The sequence below is a fragment of the Ochotona curzoniae genome, unplaced genomic scaffold, assembly GCF_017591425.1.
Source record: "Ochotona curzoniae isolate NIBS_2020 unplaced genomic scaffold, NIBS_Ocur_1.0 contig_2210, whole genome shotgun sequence".
NCBI lineage: Eukaryota > Metazoa > Chordata > Mammalia > Lagomorpha > Ochotonidae > Ochotona > Ochotona curzoniae.
The window spans coordinates 2,345,772-2,362,481 of NW_024465369.1; the positions used below are offsets into that span (position 1 = coordinate 2,345,772).

The 16,710-nt window shown below is 44.9% G+C and overlaps 1 protein-coding gene across 1 annotated transcript in view; it reads right to left on the reverse strand.

Annotated features, from left to right (window-relative positions):
- Positions 1 to 16,710, reverse strand: part of TMEM163 (transmembrane protein 163) — a 281,838-nt gene that overhangs the window by 94,284 nt on the left and 170,844 nt on the right. Inside the window, exons 3-4 of the mRNA XM_040971488.1 lie at positions 7,835 to 7,878; positions 6,455 to 6,546 (exon numbers count right to left, since the gene is read on the reverse strand). Coding sequence (XP_040827422.1) covers positions 6,455 to 6,546; positions 7,835 to 7,878 — 136 coding nt within the window. The remainder of the gene's footprint in view (positions 1 to 6,454; positions 6,547 to 7,834; positions 7,879 to 16,710) is intronic.

A 16,710-nucleotide genomic window follows, 5' to 3' on the forward strand; every position in this document is an offset into this window, starting at 1 on the left:
TTTAAAAGGTTCAAAATTAAAGTACTAGCCATGCCAGCTACTCTTAAATGTATCTACCTTGGTCTCTCTGGATCTATGATATTTATCACAATCCTTGGCATTCCTTTGCTTGCAGATATATCACTCTATTCCCTGCCTCTCTCATCACAAGCTGGTCTATTCCGAGTGCCTGTCTCCCTTTTATTTTCTGAGGATGCTTGCAGTGCCTGATGATAGCCTATTCCTCTCAGGCATGACTTCACCTTGCCTTGATTACATCTACAAGAGTGTGTTTCCTACTAAGATTCTATTGTACTGCCCTGGGGCTTACAACTTCAACATTTTTTCCCCTCAGGGGATACTACTCAATTCACAAAGGGCCCAAGTTTGCATTCTTCTCAAATATACTACAACACATCACCACATTCCTGTAGTGTCATGTCTGTTATAGGCACACTTTAAATGTCCTTTAACATACAAAGCGCTCATGAGGGTAAAAGCCCCTTACAAAGACCTTGCCTCACTTAGCTCAGAGGGCATCTCTGACATTATTCTTGTAGCTCAAGTTTCACCCCTTGAATGAAAATACGGTCAAGAGCTTTGTCAAGGGAAGAGTATTGGAAAAATGTGTCGCAAATGGGATGTACTTTCCCAGAGCCTGTTTAGAGCAAGATTGAATGTCCCATGAGAAGTACTGGAGACATGATTCTATTTTACAAAGTTCTCACTGCAGCTCACCGATGCTACAGCTCATTCCAATAAGACACCAAAAGCAAATGACCAACCTCTCATTTTTGCCTGTGTTGACTGCTTTTCTTTTCTTTTAATCTTCAGATCTTCTTTCCAAAAGCAGCAAGACGGCTGCCAAACCTGCTGATCAAAGGCTACTGTCAAACCCTTCTGGCTACTGGCAATTCTCAGCCAAGGCATTTGGCTCAGCAAAATGCGAAAGAAAACAGAACAAGTGAGCACCTGGGTGAGAGCCAGCATGACCCATTTACTTCTCCTGAGAAGACACACACGAGGCTTTATGTCTCTTCAAGAACATCACTGTCCCAAGTGTTCCCAAGCAGGATGTCATGCAGAGGGAGTTGCAAGCAGTGCAGTAAGCTCTCAGGCTGCAGCATTACCTTATGGTGCACAAGTAGGAGTCTGATAAGGGGAGGGAAGTTTCCCAGCTGCCTTCACCTGTCCACCTTGGTGAGCCTCAAGAGACAGCTGGGACCAGGGCACCTTCAGCAGTCCCACCTGTGCCACCATCACACACAAAATGTCAGAACTCCCCAGTGAGTGCCAAGCTGTACCTTTAAAGCAAGCATTTGATAGCCCTTGCTGCTGACAGCGGGAGGCTGTCCTTCCTGTGGCCTGACACCATGCTTGGGACTCAACATAGCTAAGACGGGTGTGAAATTCCCTGACATTTGGCCCTGCCAATTTCCTCCTTAATTTCTCCACAGGCCCTCAAACCAAAGCACCTCTTTGCTTCCCTGATAGCTCTTGTTGCCAAATCATTTGAATGTTGGATACATTCATACTCTGCCCTTTTAAAATAGGTTAAGAAGAATCAAATTATCTAAAGAGGTGTTAGCCAACAGATTAGGTACCAGCCACATGGATTACTGGAATTTTTGTATTATCAAAAACCCAATTAAAAATCTACTGAAAAATTCAGGATTTCCAGGGACATGTGAAGCACTCAATGATTCCTTGTGGCTAGGGGTCATCAGACTAGACAGTACAAAAGTGGAGCATGCCTGACAGGGCATAGAGTCTGCCAGACAGGTCCGGTCTAAAGATGTGGCAGATTGAGCCACCTCTTGGGAATGGCTGGGATTGAGCCCCACCTCTGCGCCTGTTCCAGCTTCCTCACAATAAACACCCTGGAAGCCAGCAAGTGATGGTTCAAGTACTTAGGTCCCTGCCGCCTGTGTACAAGACCAGGTAGAGTTCTCAGATCTTGGTTTCAACTCAGCTCAAATCCAGGTGTTGCTTCCCAATTACTTGTGTGTCTATCACTGTCTGTCTGTCTCTGTCTGTCTGTCTCTCTCTCTCTCACCACCCCTCCCTTCTTACTATTACCCTTAGGCCAATTCACTTTAGAGAGACAGAAGGCTCACTGAACTTACAGATTGGGGCTTTCCCAGTCCCACTGGAGAGGCATCCAATGAGTATAGTCCATGGCAATGGCAGAGCGGATGCAAAAAGAGGGCCACATGACTAATCGGGAAGCAATGAGAGTACCTGGGCCCATGTTCAGGCTTTCACAACAATCCTCCTGAAAATTTCATGTTCCCAATGATCTAATGACCTCCCATCACACTCACCACCTAAACAATATGATTGGATGAAGTTGCTGCCCACTGAGGTCCATTAGTTTATGACAAGGCATTTAAGCCCTGCACAAATTCCAGAACCAAATCTTATGTAAGCCACTGCACCATCCAACCCCTTGAAGCCTCAGCCTCACTGCTTTCAGACCCTGCCTAAATCCTGCAAACATTCCCAATGTGGCCTCATTCATGTTTGATTCATACAGCTAAATTTATAGAAATACAACAGAGGTGCTGGCACAACAGCTCACTTGGCTAATCCTTTACCTTCAACTTCCAGCTGCTCCAATTCCCATCTAGCTGCCTGCTTATGGCCTGGGAAAGCAGTACAGAATGGACGAGGTCCTTGGGACGTTGTACCAATATGAGAAATCTGAAAGAATCTCCTGGCTTCATATCAACTCAGCCATTTGGGACATGACTCAGTGGATGGATGGTCTTCTTCTGTGAATCTGCCTTTCCAATAAAAATAAGTCTAAAAAATGTTAAGGAATTCCATTAAAAATATAAAAGCACAGTAGAATGAAGGCTGACAGGAGTTTGGGCTGTAGGAAGACAGGGATAGAATTTCAGTTTTGCAAGATGAGAGATTGCCAGAACTTTCTCAACAATGTCCAATGTAATTAGCACTATTTAATTACGCACTTCGTTTGCTTGATTTTGTGTATTTTTAAACTAAGTTTTAAAAGCATAACAAAACTATTTGGGTTACACGTCTTTGTTGGTGTTGATACCATAATCTTTCTGTCTCTGAGCATCAAACACTGCATTGCATCCATGCTTTGGATACAGAATCACCAGGTAGCAGGCCTGGACAATTTCTATTTTCTTTGCCTGGGCATGTCCAAGCTCAAGGTTGACTCTGAGTCCAACTAGAGACAGCAAGGAGTGGGAACGGGGTATGGCTATGTCTTCTGTTTAAGATACAGCTCCACTCGCCTGCAATGCATGTTCAAGTGTCTGGTTGCAAGTCCCACATACACCTCTTTTCCAATTTCCTTCTGATGAACACCATGGGAGGCAGCAGACGATACCTCAAGTACTTTGGATCCTGGAACCCATATGGGAGACCCAGAAGAAGTTCCAGGATCCTTGTTCAATCTCAGTTGCTGTGGGTATTTGGGAAATGAACAATCAGCACAAAGATTTCTCTAAGCCTTTCAAATAAAATGATTTTTTTTTTATAAAAGTGGAATTAACCAAAAGTCAGTAGGATATTTCCCAATTGCCCCCAGTATCATCCTTGAACAAATAACTCAAAATCTGTTGTTTTTTTTTAGCTATGCATCTCCTATCTCACTGACAATTTATAATATGAAAACATTGGTTTTTCAGTTGTCAGTAGCTTCAAAAATTTTTAACTTATATGGAATGGGCCAGAGAATAAAATGTTAAAGGCAAGAATATAGAGGCTGGCAGGTATCATTTGAATCTGTAGGTCAGGAATTTCCAAGTGAAATCACTGCCATCATCAATGAACAACCTTCTGGGAACTGCCAAAGCAACTCCTAAGTGTTTGCAGTTTACATAATTAGACAATTTTGTTTTGTTCAACTTTGTTTTTCCACATGGTTCTGTTTTACTATATTTGTTCTGAAATTAGCATGAGCAGTGAAACCAAAGACATTTCTCGTCATTATTCTGAATTCTGGGAAATCTCCAGGACACTATTAACTTTTCACAGGGATCCCAAAGCGATGGAAAAAAAAAAACCACAGTGATCTGCAGCTCAGTGAGCACAAGACACAAAATTATTTCAAAAAAGAAATCAGTTTTTAAAAAATAAAGTAGGAAAGAGAATTTGGCAAACTCAGAACTCAATTCCTTTTAGAACTGCAAATAGAAGTATTGATTGTTGTTCCCTAAAAAAAGAAAAAAAAGGCAGCAAGAGGACCTTTCACCTTTGAGGGCACTGTGTAATATAAGTAAATTCACATATGCAGTTTGCATTGTAAGTTGCCAGAAACACTATTTAGCAAGTCAACAGAAAATAGCTTAACCCAATATATCCAAAATATTCTGATATCAGTATCAACATTCTGGCAGTAGTTTAAACACTAATAAAACGTTTATATATAAATATAAAATATTTATGTGTTTTTGTAAGTCTTTGGAATCTGGTTAGACTGACAACATATCTCCTTTCAGACAAGTGTTAATATATGACTGGAGCAGCAAACGTTTTGGAGAATGCAACCATGGAACTAAAGATTGGGTGTTGTTTTGTTCTGTTTTGAGATTTATTTATTTTTATTGAAAAGCCAGATACACAGGAAGAGGAGGAGAGACAGAGAGCAAGATCTTCTGTCCATTGATTCACTCCCAAGTGGTCTCAACAGCCAGGAGTTACGCCAATCTGAAGCCAGGAGCCTCCTCTAGATCTCCCATGAGGGTGCAGGATCCCAAAGCTTTGGGCTGTCCTTGACTGCCTTCCCAGGCCACAAGCAGGGAGCTGGATGGCCACCCATATGGGATCCCAGTGCATGCAAGGTGAGGGTTTTAGCTGCTAGGCTATTGCGCCAGGCCCAGATTGGGTGTTCTTGATGACATAGCACCTAGCTCTTAAATCTGAACACATCTCATAATTGCCTTCATTGAATTCCTCAAATGTTTGGGTGGATGCATTAGCTAACCAATCCTTCGGATATAGCAGTGTTAACTTCTCTGATTATGATACCATCATGTGAAGTCTTATCAAATCACTCTAGTACTATCTCTTCTAAAAACCAAACCAAAACAAAAACAAACAAGCAGGGCCTAGCACAGTGGCCTAGTGGCTAAAATCCTCACGTTGCACATACCATGATACTATATGGGTGCCAGTTTTAATCCCAGCAGCCCTACTTCCCATCCAGCTCCCTGCCTGTGGTCTGGGAAAGCAGTCAAGGATGGCACAAAGCCTTGGGACCCTGCACCGGCATTGGATACTCAGGAGAGGCTCCTGGCTCCTGGCTTTGGATCAGCTCAGCTCCGGCAGTTGTAGCCGCTTGGGGAGTGAATTATCAGACAGAAGATCTTCCTCTCTGTCTCTCCTCCTCTCTATATATCTGATTTCCCAATAAAAACAAAATAAAATTTTTAAAAAAGCATAAATTACTCTAACTTAATCCTAACTGGTATCTGAGACATCACAGGTTTGGAATTTTAATTATATTTTAAAATTCTAATATGTTCCAATATTTAACAGACTCCTATTGCTACCTAAAGCCAAAGGTGAAATTAGCTGAAATTTATGCTCATTAATGACTCATTAGGTATCATTTTCCAAAAATTTTCAAGTTGGCACATTCGTTCAAGAGAACCCTCTGAGCCTTAGAATTTGCCACAGCGAAAGAGCATTCATTCTCTCATGTGTGTTCCAGATGCTGCAGAGGTCAGATAAAGCTTCTGCCCTGATAAATACCAGGACATGCATACACTTTAACACTTACACAAGTTAACATCTATGTATTTAACTGGGATTCTATTTTCAGCTCTATGAGGGATGAATTGTTTCCTTGCTTTCTAGATGAGGAAATCAGACACAGAGCAATCAGAGAAGTAGCAAAATGTGGTCTTCAAAGGCAAGAACTGGACCCCTAGACCTGTGCTCTTATTACCTTGCGAGGTGTCAAATGGTACAAATGGACAGAAATGGGAAAAGCCATGTTTTATGGTGACAAATAAAAATCACTCGGAGTCAAAATCTTCACCCACTAGAGGAAACAACATTCTTTAACACAGAGATGGATGGCAGGGAAGTAGAATAACATAGGCTGCCATCTAATTGTCTTCTGGAAATTCCAGTAATGAAATCCTCACATGTAGAAGGAAAAACATGTCTAACAATCCAAGAGAATAGAGTCCAATGATGAAAATAGAAAGGGTGGGTGGTTAGATGGATAGATGAGAGGATGGGCCAATGAATGCATGCATGGGATAGACAGGCAGACAAATATCAACTGACATTCAGGAGCAGAAAGGATTCTGACCACCCCTGGAGGGTCCCTTCCTGTGGCTGACATCACTCCTGGTGCTCTCGGACCTGGGGACCTTGTTCTCAATACAGTACAACAGCTGCAGAGCCAGCTGTGCAGAAGGTCTAATCACAATGTCTCCATTCACCAGGGTTCTGTAGTCTGTAAAAAGCATCAGAATCCACTTACATGTACTCCCTATGGGCAGAGTGTACGGCAGCTGCATTGCTGTATCGCCACAGGACAATCGCTGATGACAGGACATCGAGGATGGCATCAAACTAGGAGAAGGAGACACAGCATTAGTGGATTTTTAGAGAGAAGTGGTCACAACTGTCAAGACACAGGATTACTGTGCTGTTACTGGGAACATTTGAATGAGTGAACCCTGAGCAAAGAGGTTCCCGTTGTTACAGCCCAGCCACTGGGGGCCTTCACAGCAAAGCCCGGGGGTGTGTGGAGCCTCTGTGCCCATGATGTGGTGTGGTGGTAGCACTACAGTCCCTGTCTTGTGGTAGGTGCTACTTCAGGGTCTCCAAGTCCCCAGCACTGGAGACATAAGGAAGATTGCGTTATTCTCCTAGCATGTGCAATTGTTATCCCCCGTGACAGGCAAGATAACTTCATTTTCCTGTATGTCCTAGGAAGTAGAAGATTCAGGATAGGGATTTTGTTTTGAGTTCTCCATGGGATTATAGTAATTAAGGGATGGAGAAAAGTGAGGATGAACCAGGGGTCCCAGGAAATCTGTCAAGACATTGACGTTGCACACAACATTCAATGCTTCTGTTTGAATGCGAGCCAAAGTGTGAGTGCAGAAGATGGGTGTGCCAGAAGGGCAGATGTTTGTGTGTTTCTGGGAATGTGCACTTTTTTATATAGTCTGCATCCTTCATAGAATTTTGTCTAGTAACTGCAATCCTCTCAAAACATGCAATCCCACAACACAGGACAGCAGCGGGCTTGAGAACAGGCACCCTTTTCCTGGCTATGGCCGCCCTACAAGTGCACAGAAGGAAGGCCAGAATATGTCTCTGCAGCACAACACAGTCTTCATCGGGAAATGACAAGCACCAGCTCTCTCTGAAAGAGGCTTGAGATGCACCACCCCGAGTGCATGGCCTATGAAACAGAGACCTGCTACCTGGGACCATCATTTCCAGAAGCAGCCTAGGAAGCTAGCTGACCTCTAGCCTGGCTACACACTGAATTCATCCCATTGCGGGCAGCTCTGCTATCAGTCCTAACACCTCTGCCTACAACAGCAAATGTCTCATTCTGGTGCGGGCCAGGCCTACACATAACCCAGATAGGAAAGAGGAGGGGGGAGGTCCAAAACGGAAGCATCTTCTCCATCCAGTCACACTGTGCAACATGTGGAACCCTCAAGTTATACTTGAGAAACATCGGCACTCCTCGCTATCTTATCAAGGCAGCCGTTTCCAAAAAAGCCATGTTCCTCATGCTAGCCCTTGACCCTAACCAGCCTCTGCTGAGGGTTCAGGGAGAGATCTGGGGACTTAGGCAACATGTGCAAGACTCGAGAGAAGTATATTTCAGGTTACTTACTGCAAACCCAAAAGCAGAGGCGCTGTACCTCATAACGGAGACAGCTAAAAGGAAAGAAAAGAGGATTCAGAATATTTTAAGACCTCAAGGACACTTTTTCTCATTTCTGAGTATTATTCACCCATCTGATATGGCCCCAAGAGAACACAAATAAAAATTCACTGCACTTGGAAAATTAAACCCATAAAGTGAAGAGCCATGGAAAAGCTTGGTTGCCTCACAAATATTTCACTGTCCCTCAGGCTCGGAAGGCCAGCTCCACGATGAAAATGCTGAAGGCATTGCCAGCCAAAAGTCTTCTGAGACCATGTGAAATCAGCAGCAGGCTAAACTCTCCAAGTGACATGCAGTCATCCAAATGGCTCCCACAATAGGACAGTGACTGCTGATGTCTTGTGCACCGTACTAATTGCTGGAAGAGGTTTTCATCCCACAGAGTTTTAAATCCAATATAGGTACCAATAGAGCTGTTCAGAGCAGTAATAACTTATCTTTAAAGGCCAGAGATCTAGAAATGTAGACATTATAATTGCAATTAAAATGCACTTTATTCACATTGAAAAATTGGAAAGGCAAATAACGTAGTAGCAATTTTGCCTAATTTCATTCTTTGCCCAAGCTAACATCCAGCTATAAAACTTGTCCTTGATTTGACGCAGTCAAAGCAGCTCTCAAAACAAAGGTGTATGTAACTAGCACAGGTCGCTGCGAGAACGCCACCCATGAGGCCCATAAGCTTTCAGATGGTTCCTTTCCAGGCCAGGCACTGCAGGTGCTCACAGCAGAGGGAGAAATGCATGGGTGGGAGACATGGAGGTCAGCACCCAGCTAGACTCCACTCAGCTCCCTACACAGTCCCCTTTTAAAGACCTGCTTGTCTTCCTATTCACAAGGAACAGAAACATGCCACCGGCAACCCCACCCAAAGGAGCGTGGGGACACACTGCAGAGGACACACTGCAGCTGTCCTCTGCTTTGATTTGCCTTAAAGACAGGGGAGCAGGAAGGCAAGGATGGGGCACCTGCAGAGCTAAAACCACCTGCTTCATAACACTTCCAAGCCCTTCCCAAGACTCAGCCATAACCCAGTCCTCCAGCTGTGTGAGGCTCCAAGCCACCAAATCCTTGGCAACTTTTCTGTTTTTGATGGGAGCTGCTCCTAGGGCCCCAGCTGTTACTGTAACCATCCACAGAGAAGGGTGGGGCCAGGTGTGCACCATGACAGACTGCAGCTTTCATGTGACACACAGAGGCAGTGTTGTCAAAAGGTATCAGACCCTCCCAAGAGCAGCAGCTCTCAGCTGCAGGGGCAGGTGCAAAAGAAGCAGCTGTTCCCTTGCAGGGCAGCCAGGAGTGCTGCGGATGCCCTACATGACCTTGGGCCTGGCTCATGATCAGTGCTCAGCCTCTATTAGCATGGTGCAGTAAGATGTCACAGAGAAAAATCAAAGGCATACTTGGTGAGTTATTTATATTTTCTTTTTACTGTTTTTAGAATACTTGGGCCATGTGCATCCTATGGACTGCTTCCTTATCAGCTAGAGTAACCTGTTAATTCCCTCTTGCATCTTGTGCAGACACCAATCTTTGCAATACAGAGGAGCAGAGCCTCTCTGGCTGGACTGCCAACTCCGGTTCTATCTGTGCCTCTGGCTTTGTACAAGGCACAGGTGGAAAAGTACTTGCATCTGTATGTGCAATCACTGAAAACCCCTGGCTTTACGTGCAGGAGGTCATTGTCCTATGACGTTTGTCCTTAGTGGGGAGTGGGCAGGCATTTGGCACAGCCATCAAGATGCCGTGATGCCTGCTTGTTTCACAGGAATACTTGGTTCAAGACCCAGGCTCTGTGCTTACATTCAGCTTCCTGCCAATGTTGAGTTCAGGAGACCACAGATGATGGCTCCAGTATATGGGTCCCTGTCACCTATGTGGGAGACCCAGATTGAGTTCCAGACTTCTGGCTCAGTCCTGCCTTTGCAGACATTTGAGGAGTGAACCAATACATGAGAAATCTTTTTAGCTCTTTCTCTCTCTATCCCTAACAAATAATATTTAAATATATTTTCTTTTAAATTTTTCCTCTGGTTTACTTGATGAGACCAAATATTCATACAGTAGTGCGGTTTCCTGGACTTAAGAGTCTAATGCCTGTGATTATGAATATTCTCAAATACTCAGGAAGGTTCTGCTTGTGTGAGTGAAGCATTCCCAGTGCATGGATAATCAATACTGCTTCATTCTTTGTGCTCCAAGGGAAGTGGGAGAGCCTAAGGCCACCAAGTCAGCCCCGAGCCCTTCACAGAGGCTTATCATTACTCCCATTTAATTTCCTTGACGATTTGGCAAGAAAGAGAAAGGCAACAAATTGCATTGGGGAGCAAGACTGCACTGAAGGGCTCTCTACTTGGCCATGCTCAGGCAGTCGTCCTCAGAAACCAACTGCCTGCATTCACCACAAATAGCAGCCAGCAGTCACTGGCGCAGGAAGCAAATGAAAGTGCTCCCAAGGCCTTTTAGGAATTTCTCAAGAGTTGCAGCTAATTACTTCATCTTCTTTAGTCCATAATTCACCAAGACATGACCAATTCCCGGACCGGAATGATCTCAATGGAAAAAATCAGGTAAGCTTAGGCAGTTGCTGCTGTCCTAGCAAGGCAGCAAGATGTAACAAACTGTGGGTTTCCACTGGCCCAGTTACAACTTTCCTCAGGCCAAGAACGAGCTACTGGACCAGAATGCCTACCCCCAGCAGAGATGACAGTGCTAGGTTTCCCCAGGAGCTTCATAAACACCTGAATGTAGGCAAAAGCCACCACAGGGCCAACAGAGCTCAACACTGACATCAAGGCAGATGCTAGATTCCACAGTGGATAACAGAGCCCTTTCAACCCAAGGCAAGAATGCTGCAAGAACCAGGAGACCAGGCAGCCTGGGAATGGGAGGGCTCCTGTACTGGCGGCTCTCAGACCAAGCAGAGGCCACAGAAGTGGGGGGCTGAAATCACTCTGGCCATGAGCCCATCAGTGTAGAGCCTCTTAGCAAGCCCTGTGGCTGCTCTGGAATGGAACACCTGCCCGCCAGCAGCCTTCAAGTTCATCTGGAGAGCACTTGATCAGAATCCCGTAGAGACACTCAAGAATTTTTCTGCTCCTAACATATTAGAGCCTGCTTTCATGGCTCATATCTTAATCATACACCCAGGGAGCTAGTGGCCAGTGATAGCCTATAATTGTGGGCCTCATGGTCTAGTAGAAGTCTCACCTGATTGTCCAGGAAACTGGGACCTGAGATTCTTGCTTCTTTCTCTCCCATACTAACAATGGAAATGTTGCCATCTGATTAGATTGTATCAAAATAATTCAAACTTTCTTAGTATGTAAATGGCCTTCTCTTTCTATATCTACTGGACTTTTTCTGTTTTCCCTAAGGCACAGAATCCTTCAAATGTTCATAGGAAACATGGAGAGCTGTCAGTCAAAGCCTGTCCAGCATCCATTCCCCACATGGCCAGAGCATCCTGACTCTTCCTGGGGAAGGAACGGTACTTGTCTAATCACAGGCAAGGTGTTGCGTGTGTGATGACATCACCCCTGCTCTATTTCAGCACCTCATCCTACACCCAAAGTGAAGGATTCAAAGATGGCACAACTCAATTAGAGCCAATGAGACCCTGCCACAAAAATGCTCCTAAAAATGTTAAGTTGCGGGCCCGGCGCGGTGGCGCAAGTGGTTAAGGTCCTCGCCTTGTGCGCCCAGGATCCCATATGGGCGCCGGTTCTATCCCGGCAGCCCCGCTTCCCTTCCAGCTCCCTGCTTGTGGCCCAGGAAAGCAGTTGAGGACGGCCCAAAGCTTTGGGACCCTGCACCCGCGTGGGAGACCCGGAAGAGGCTCCTGGCTTCGGATCGGCATAGCATCGGCCTTTGCACTCACTTGGGGAGTGAATCATCGGACGGAAGATCTTCCTCTCTGTATATCTGCCTTTCCAATAAAAAATAATAATAAAAATAAATCTTTAAAAAAATGTTAAGCTGCAGGTGTCTCCCTAGGAAGGGATTTTAGAGCTAGCAGGATGAGATTTTGACATAAGTTAACAGAGTATCTCAGAATGAAACACACAGCAAAGTAGAAAATGAAGATCTGAGAGATGTTCAGATTTGCTGATAATTTCAACTCATCCAGAAATCTACCCTCTCACTTCTCAAATACATCAATAATTTCTTTTGTCCACATTCCATTTCTCTTACCTGTGGCCAACTGAGCCTCAGTAGAACCTGATGCAGTAAGTCCCCTGCCCCAGATTTTCCCATAATATCTAAGAAATGGAAAAATGCTATACACCAAAACATCATTACAGTGTCATGGGATTTATAGGATCAAAAAATTGAATGCGCTTTGAATGTCCAATAGCTGGGTGATGATTCTAGTGAGGCCCCTTAAAGAACAGGCTGTGAGGTAGGCATTGTGGTGCAGAAGTGACCACTTGGGATGGCCACACATCATCATGGTGCTAGTTACTTCCTCAATCTCCTGCTAATGCACCCAGAAAGGCAACGGAACACAGCCAAAGTATTTAAATGGTGCCACTCATGTGGAAGACCAGGTGAAGTTCTGGACTGCCGGCTTTGTGTAGGCCCAGCCACAGATGTAACAGGCACTGGTTAGTGAACCAACATATGAAGAGTTTCTCCCTCTCTCTCTCTCTCACACACCCCCCTTCTGTTGAATATCCAAATAAGTGTTTTTACAGGGGCTACATGTAGTTATTGCCAATTTTACAAAAAATACTATCAATACTTATGTTACTATACTAGGTAAAATAATAACATTGATAAAAAGCAGTTAAGCGGCATGGCAGGTGTCACAGGCACCAAATGACATGGGAAGCGATAGATCTAGGCCAGGAGTTCAAGGCTAATGCAGGTGCAAGCTGAACGGTGAGGTCAAAAAAGGCTTCACCGAGGTGGCAGATCTGAAGAAGACAAAGCACAGGGCCATGTAGTCACTTGGAGAAGAACCTTACAAATAACAGGCAGCGTCAGTGCAAGGTTCTGAGGTAAAGCACTTGGAAAGTACTGAGCCCAATGAGGCAGAAGCCAAAGGGAAGAGGCAGTTATGTGTGACAATAAAAGTAAGACACAAGATGTGACTTGCCTCGTTCCACAGCACAGCTCTGCTTTTAAAATGCACTGAGAGGGGGCCTGGCGTGATGGCATAGTGGTTAAAGTCCTTGCCTTGCACACGCCAGGATCCCGTATGGGCGCCGGTTCTAATCCCAGCAGCTCCTGCTCCCATCCAGCTCCCTGCTTGTGGCCTGGGAAAGCAGTCGAGGACAGCCCAAAGCCTTGGGACTCTGCACCCAAAGCTTTGGGACCCGGAAGAGCTCCTGGCTCCTGGCTCCTGGCTTCAGATTGGCTCAGCTCTAGCCATTGTGGTCACTTGGGGAGTGAATCATCAGGTGGAAGATCTTCCTCTCTGTCTCTCCTCTCTGTATATCTGCCTTTCCAATAAAAATAAATAAATCTTTTGAAAAAATGCACTGAGGGGCTGACACATTGGCTCAACTAGCTAATCTTTTACTCCCAAGTGCCAGCATCCCATATCGGTATTTGTTCTTGTCCTGGATGCTCCGCTTCCCATTCAGCCCTCTGCTTGTGGCCTGGAAAAGCAGCAGAGGGTGGCCTAATGCCTTGGGACCCTGCACCCGCATGGGAGACCCTGAGAAAGCTCCTGGCTCCCAGTTCAGATCAGCCCTGCTGCAGGCACTGCAGCCATTTGGAGAGTTAACCAGCAGATGGAAGATCTTTTTCTCTGTGAATCTGCCTTTCCAATAAAAATAAATAAGTCTAAACAGGATAAAATATAATGTACTGAAAACAATAAAGCTTTTTCCTCAAATCCTAACAGGAGTTAATGGCTTAGGGTGGGAATATTTGAGACAATTTCTTTTTTTAGTTTTTCACATTTTTCTATTACTAAAGATAACAATTCAAATCAGAAAAAAAAATCATTTATATCTGGGAAAAATCATCCAGTGCATAGAAACAACCATTGGCTGAAAACATAGGAGTGGGGTCAGCACCGTGACGTAATACACTAAACCTCCACCTGTAGGATTGGCATCCCATGTGCATACTAGTTCTAATTTAGGCTATGCCGCTTTCCATCCAACTCCCTGCTTATGATCTGGAAAAGCAGAGGAGGATGGCCTAAGTGCTTGGACCCTTGCACCCACGTGAGAGACCTAGAAAAAGCTCTTGGTTTCGGATTGGCTTAGCTCTAGCCACTGTGGTCATTAGGGAAGAGAAGCAACAGATGCGAAAGTATTCTCTCTGTGCAATTCTGCCTTTCAAATAAAAATAAATGCAAAACAGAATAAGAAATGAGAGAGAGAGAGATTGAGAGAGAGAGAAAAGAGCAGAAATGAGGGGCTGTAACAGAAGTTTCCGAATGTTCCAACAAGGAATAAATACATTTTTTTTTTCCTTTAAGATGTATTTTTATTGGAGACTCAGACTAAAAGACTAAAAGACTCAGAGAGGAGAAAAGGGAAGATCTTCCATTCATTGGTTCACTCTCAAGGGACCACAATGCCCGGAGCTAAGCCCATGCAAAGCTAGCCCAACGCAGGCAAGGCAAGAACTTCAGCCACTAGGTTACTGCAGCAGGCCCCAGGAAACATTTTCACGTGTTCTTTACATTCAAGTTCCTAGCCCAATCACCTACATGAGTGGGTTTTTAACTCTAAAGAGCTTTTGGGTATACAGGAGAGGGCCAAGGTGGCCAGGGTGTGAAACTCAAGTAAAATATCACTTCAGTGTCCCTTCAGGTTTGAACCACTCCCTCGCCCCGACCTACTCCCCACCCCCACCATCCTCCCAGAAATGTACTTGTTTTACAACATACCTTCATTTACATGTCAAGGAGGTAATGACAGCTACTTTTGCAGAAGCACACACAAGAGAAGTCTTAAATAAATATTTATACAGACCTGACTAAAAGACCAAAGCTCCTTTAACCAAGCCATACTCAGGCTAGGACAGAAAGTGCCATCAGCCGGAAACTGAAATTCAAACAGAAAGACAGCTGGAAAATGGACAGGACCCAGGCAACCCATTGTTAGGGAAAAGCCAAATGTCAATCTCACAGCTGAATAAGCAGCAGGCTTTGAGGGAGCATTGTGCAAGGTTGAGAAAAGGCCTCTCTGAAATGCACGGAAAGGCCAGGGTAGCAGCAAGGCAAGGGAGAATCAATGCTGCTGCAGAGCCCCTGGACAGTGTTAAACGAAGAATGCCATTTCCATTGCAGGCGAGACTTACAGCAACAATGGGGACCCATCTGTCATTCTCTCCAATGTCAGGCAATAATTATCTCGTGCCTAGCACTCTTTTGCAATACCCCAGGCCTCCTAACACCTTCACATTGCTAAATTATGTGACCAGGAAACCTCTGTTAATAAATCAATTCCACTTTAATTACAATGCCTCTATCACTCAGATGCCTGACAACCACCTAACGCATATAACGGAGCCACCTGGTGAACCACCTGCCCATCCAGCACCTGCAGTGGGAGAGCTCTGGCTGATCAGGATACAGGCAGCAGCAGATACAGAACCAAAACAGACCAAAATTCTGTCCTGTTCTATTCTATTCCATTCATTTTTGTTTTAACTTGCTTGATCAGAGCCTTAGCTTCCAGACTCTGCCCCACTCAAAGGGGACGAATGTAACATACTGTCAACAATGACTGATAGGGTGTTGAATACGGTTCTCTCTGAAGGGGAAGAAAAAAAGGCTAAGAGAAACAAATGAACACGAAGACTGCTTAGCCATAAATCTGCGCTTCTGTAGTTTTGTGATAGTTGCCTTTTCTGTAACTTAAGAGAGAATTCACAAAAGGGCTGCCTCAGGGAGAAAACTGCAACATTTTGTTGGGTCTCCACAGTAGTGTTCAGATACCAATATTGGCTACCAGGGTGTTTCAAGCAGGGAACTTCATGTTCAACAAAAGCAGAACAACAGCTTCCAAAGATCAAAGCTTCAATCTTTGGCTTCTTTCAAAACACACAGCTGTCTGTTTCTCAGTAGGGCCAGCACCGTGTGTGGATGGGGCACACTCTCTAGGCTGTCCACTTCCCCTGTACCACCATGCCTGCTTGCCTCACCCTCCTCCTCTTACCTCAGCCTGGCCAGACCTTCTATTCCAAGTACCTATGTAATTGCTGCAACCTGAAGCTGATTTCATGCTTTGTTCCCATTATCACTACGCTGGATCAGAGTCTCCTCTATGTCACCCAATGCCACCTGTCCCTCCACCCTCACCTTTCAGCACACAGCAATGGCCCTTATCTACCCTCAACAAGTGGACCAAAACCTGAAGGGTACATTCTAGTCATCTCTATCTCCAAGCCCATGAAAGCACAGGCATGGGAATAATTAATGGTCAATAAATGTTCAGTAAACTAAATTCAACAAGACCCATGGAATCTGTAAACCCTAGTAGTTGCATCTAATTTTCATTTAACATGCCATGACTGATTTATGCCAGAAACACAGGTTCATGATCTGGGTAACTGAGCAAGCAATGACATGGATATTGTCATTTAAGGTCATTCTTGCTAGACCACTAAGAAGGCCTTGGGCCTGGCATTGATGATCTCATATTATACACTGAATCGTTTTTCATGATATTTACATAGTTGATTAGGGTGATTAGGGTCAAGGGCTACGGGAAGGTGGGTGAGATCACAAATTCCATGTTCTCTTTTTTTCCTTCCTGTACCTGGGGGAAGAGGGAAGTTGAGGAGAGAAGCCACAGCCTGCTAAATGCCACTGCATCCTGGGAGGGAGGGCCGCCACCAGACACCACCCCAGG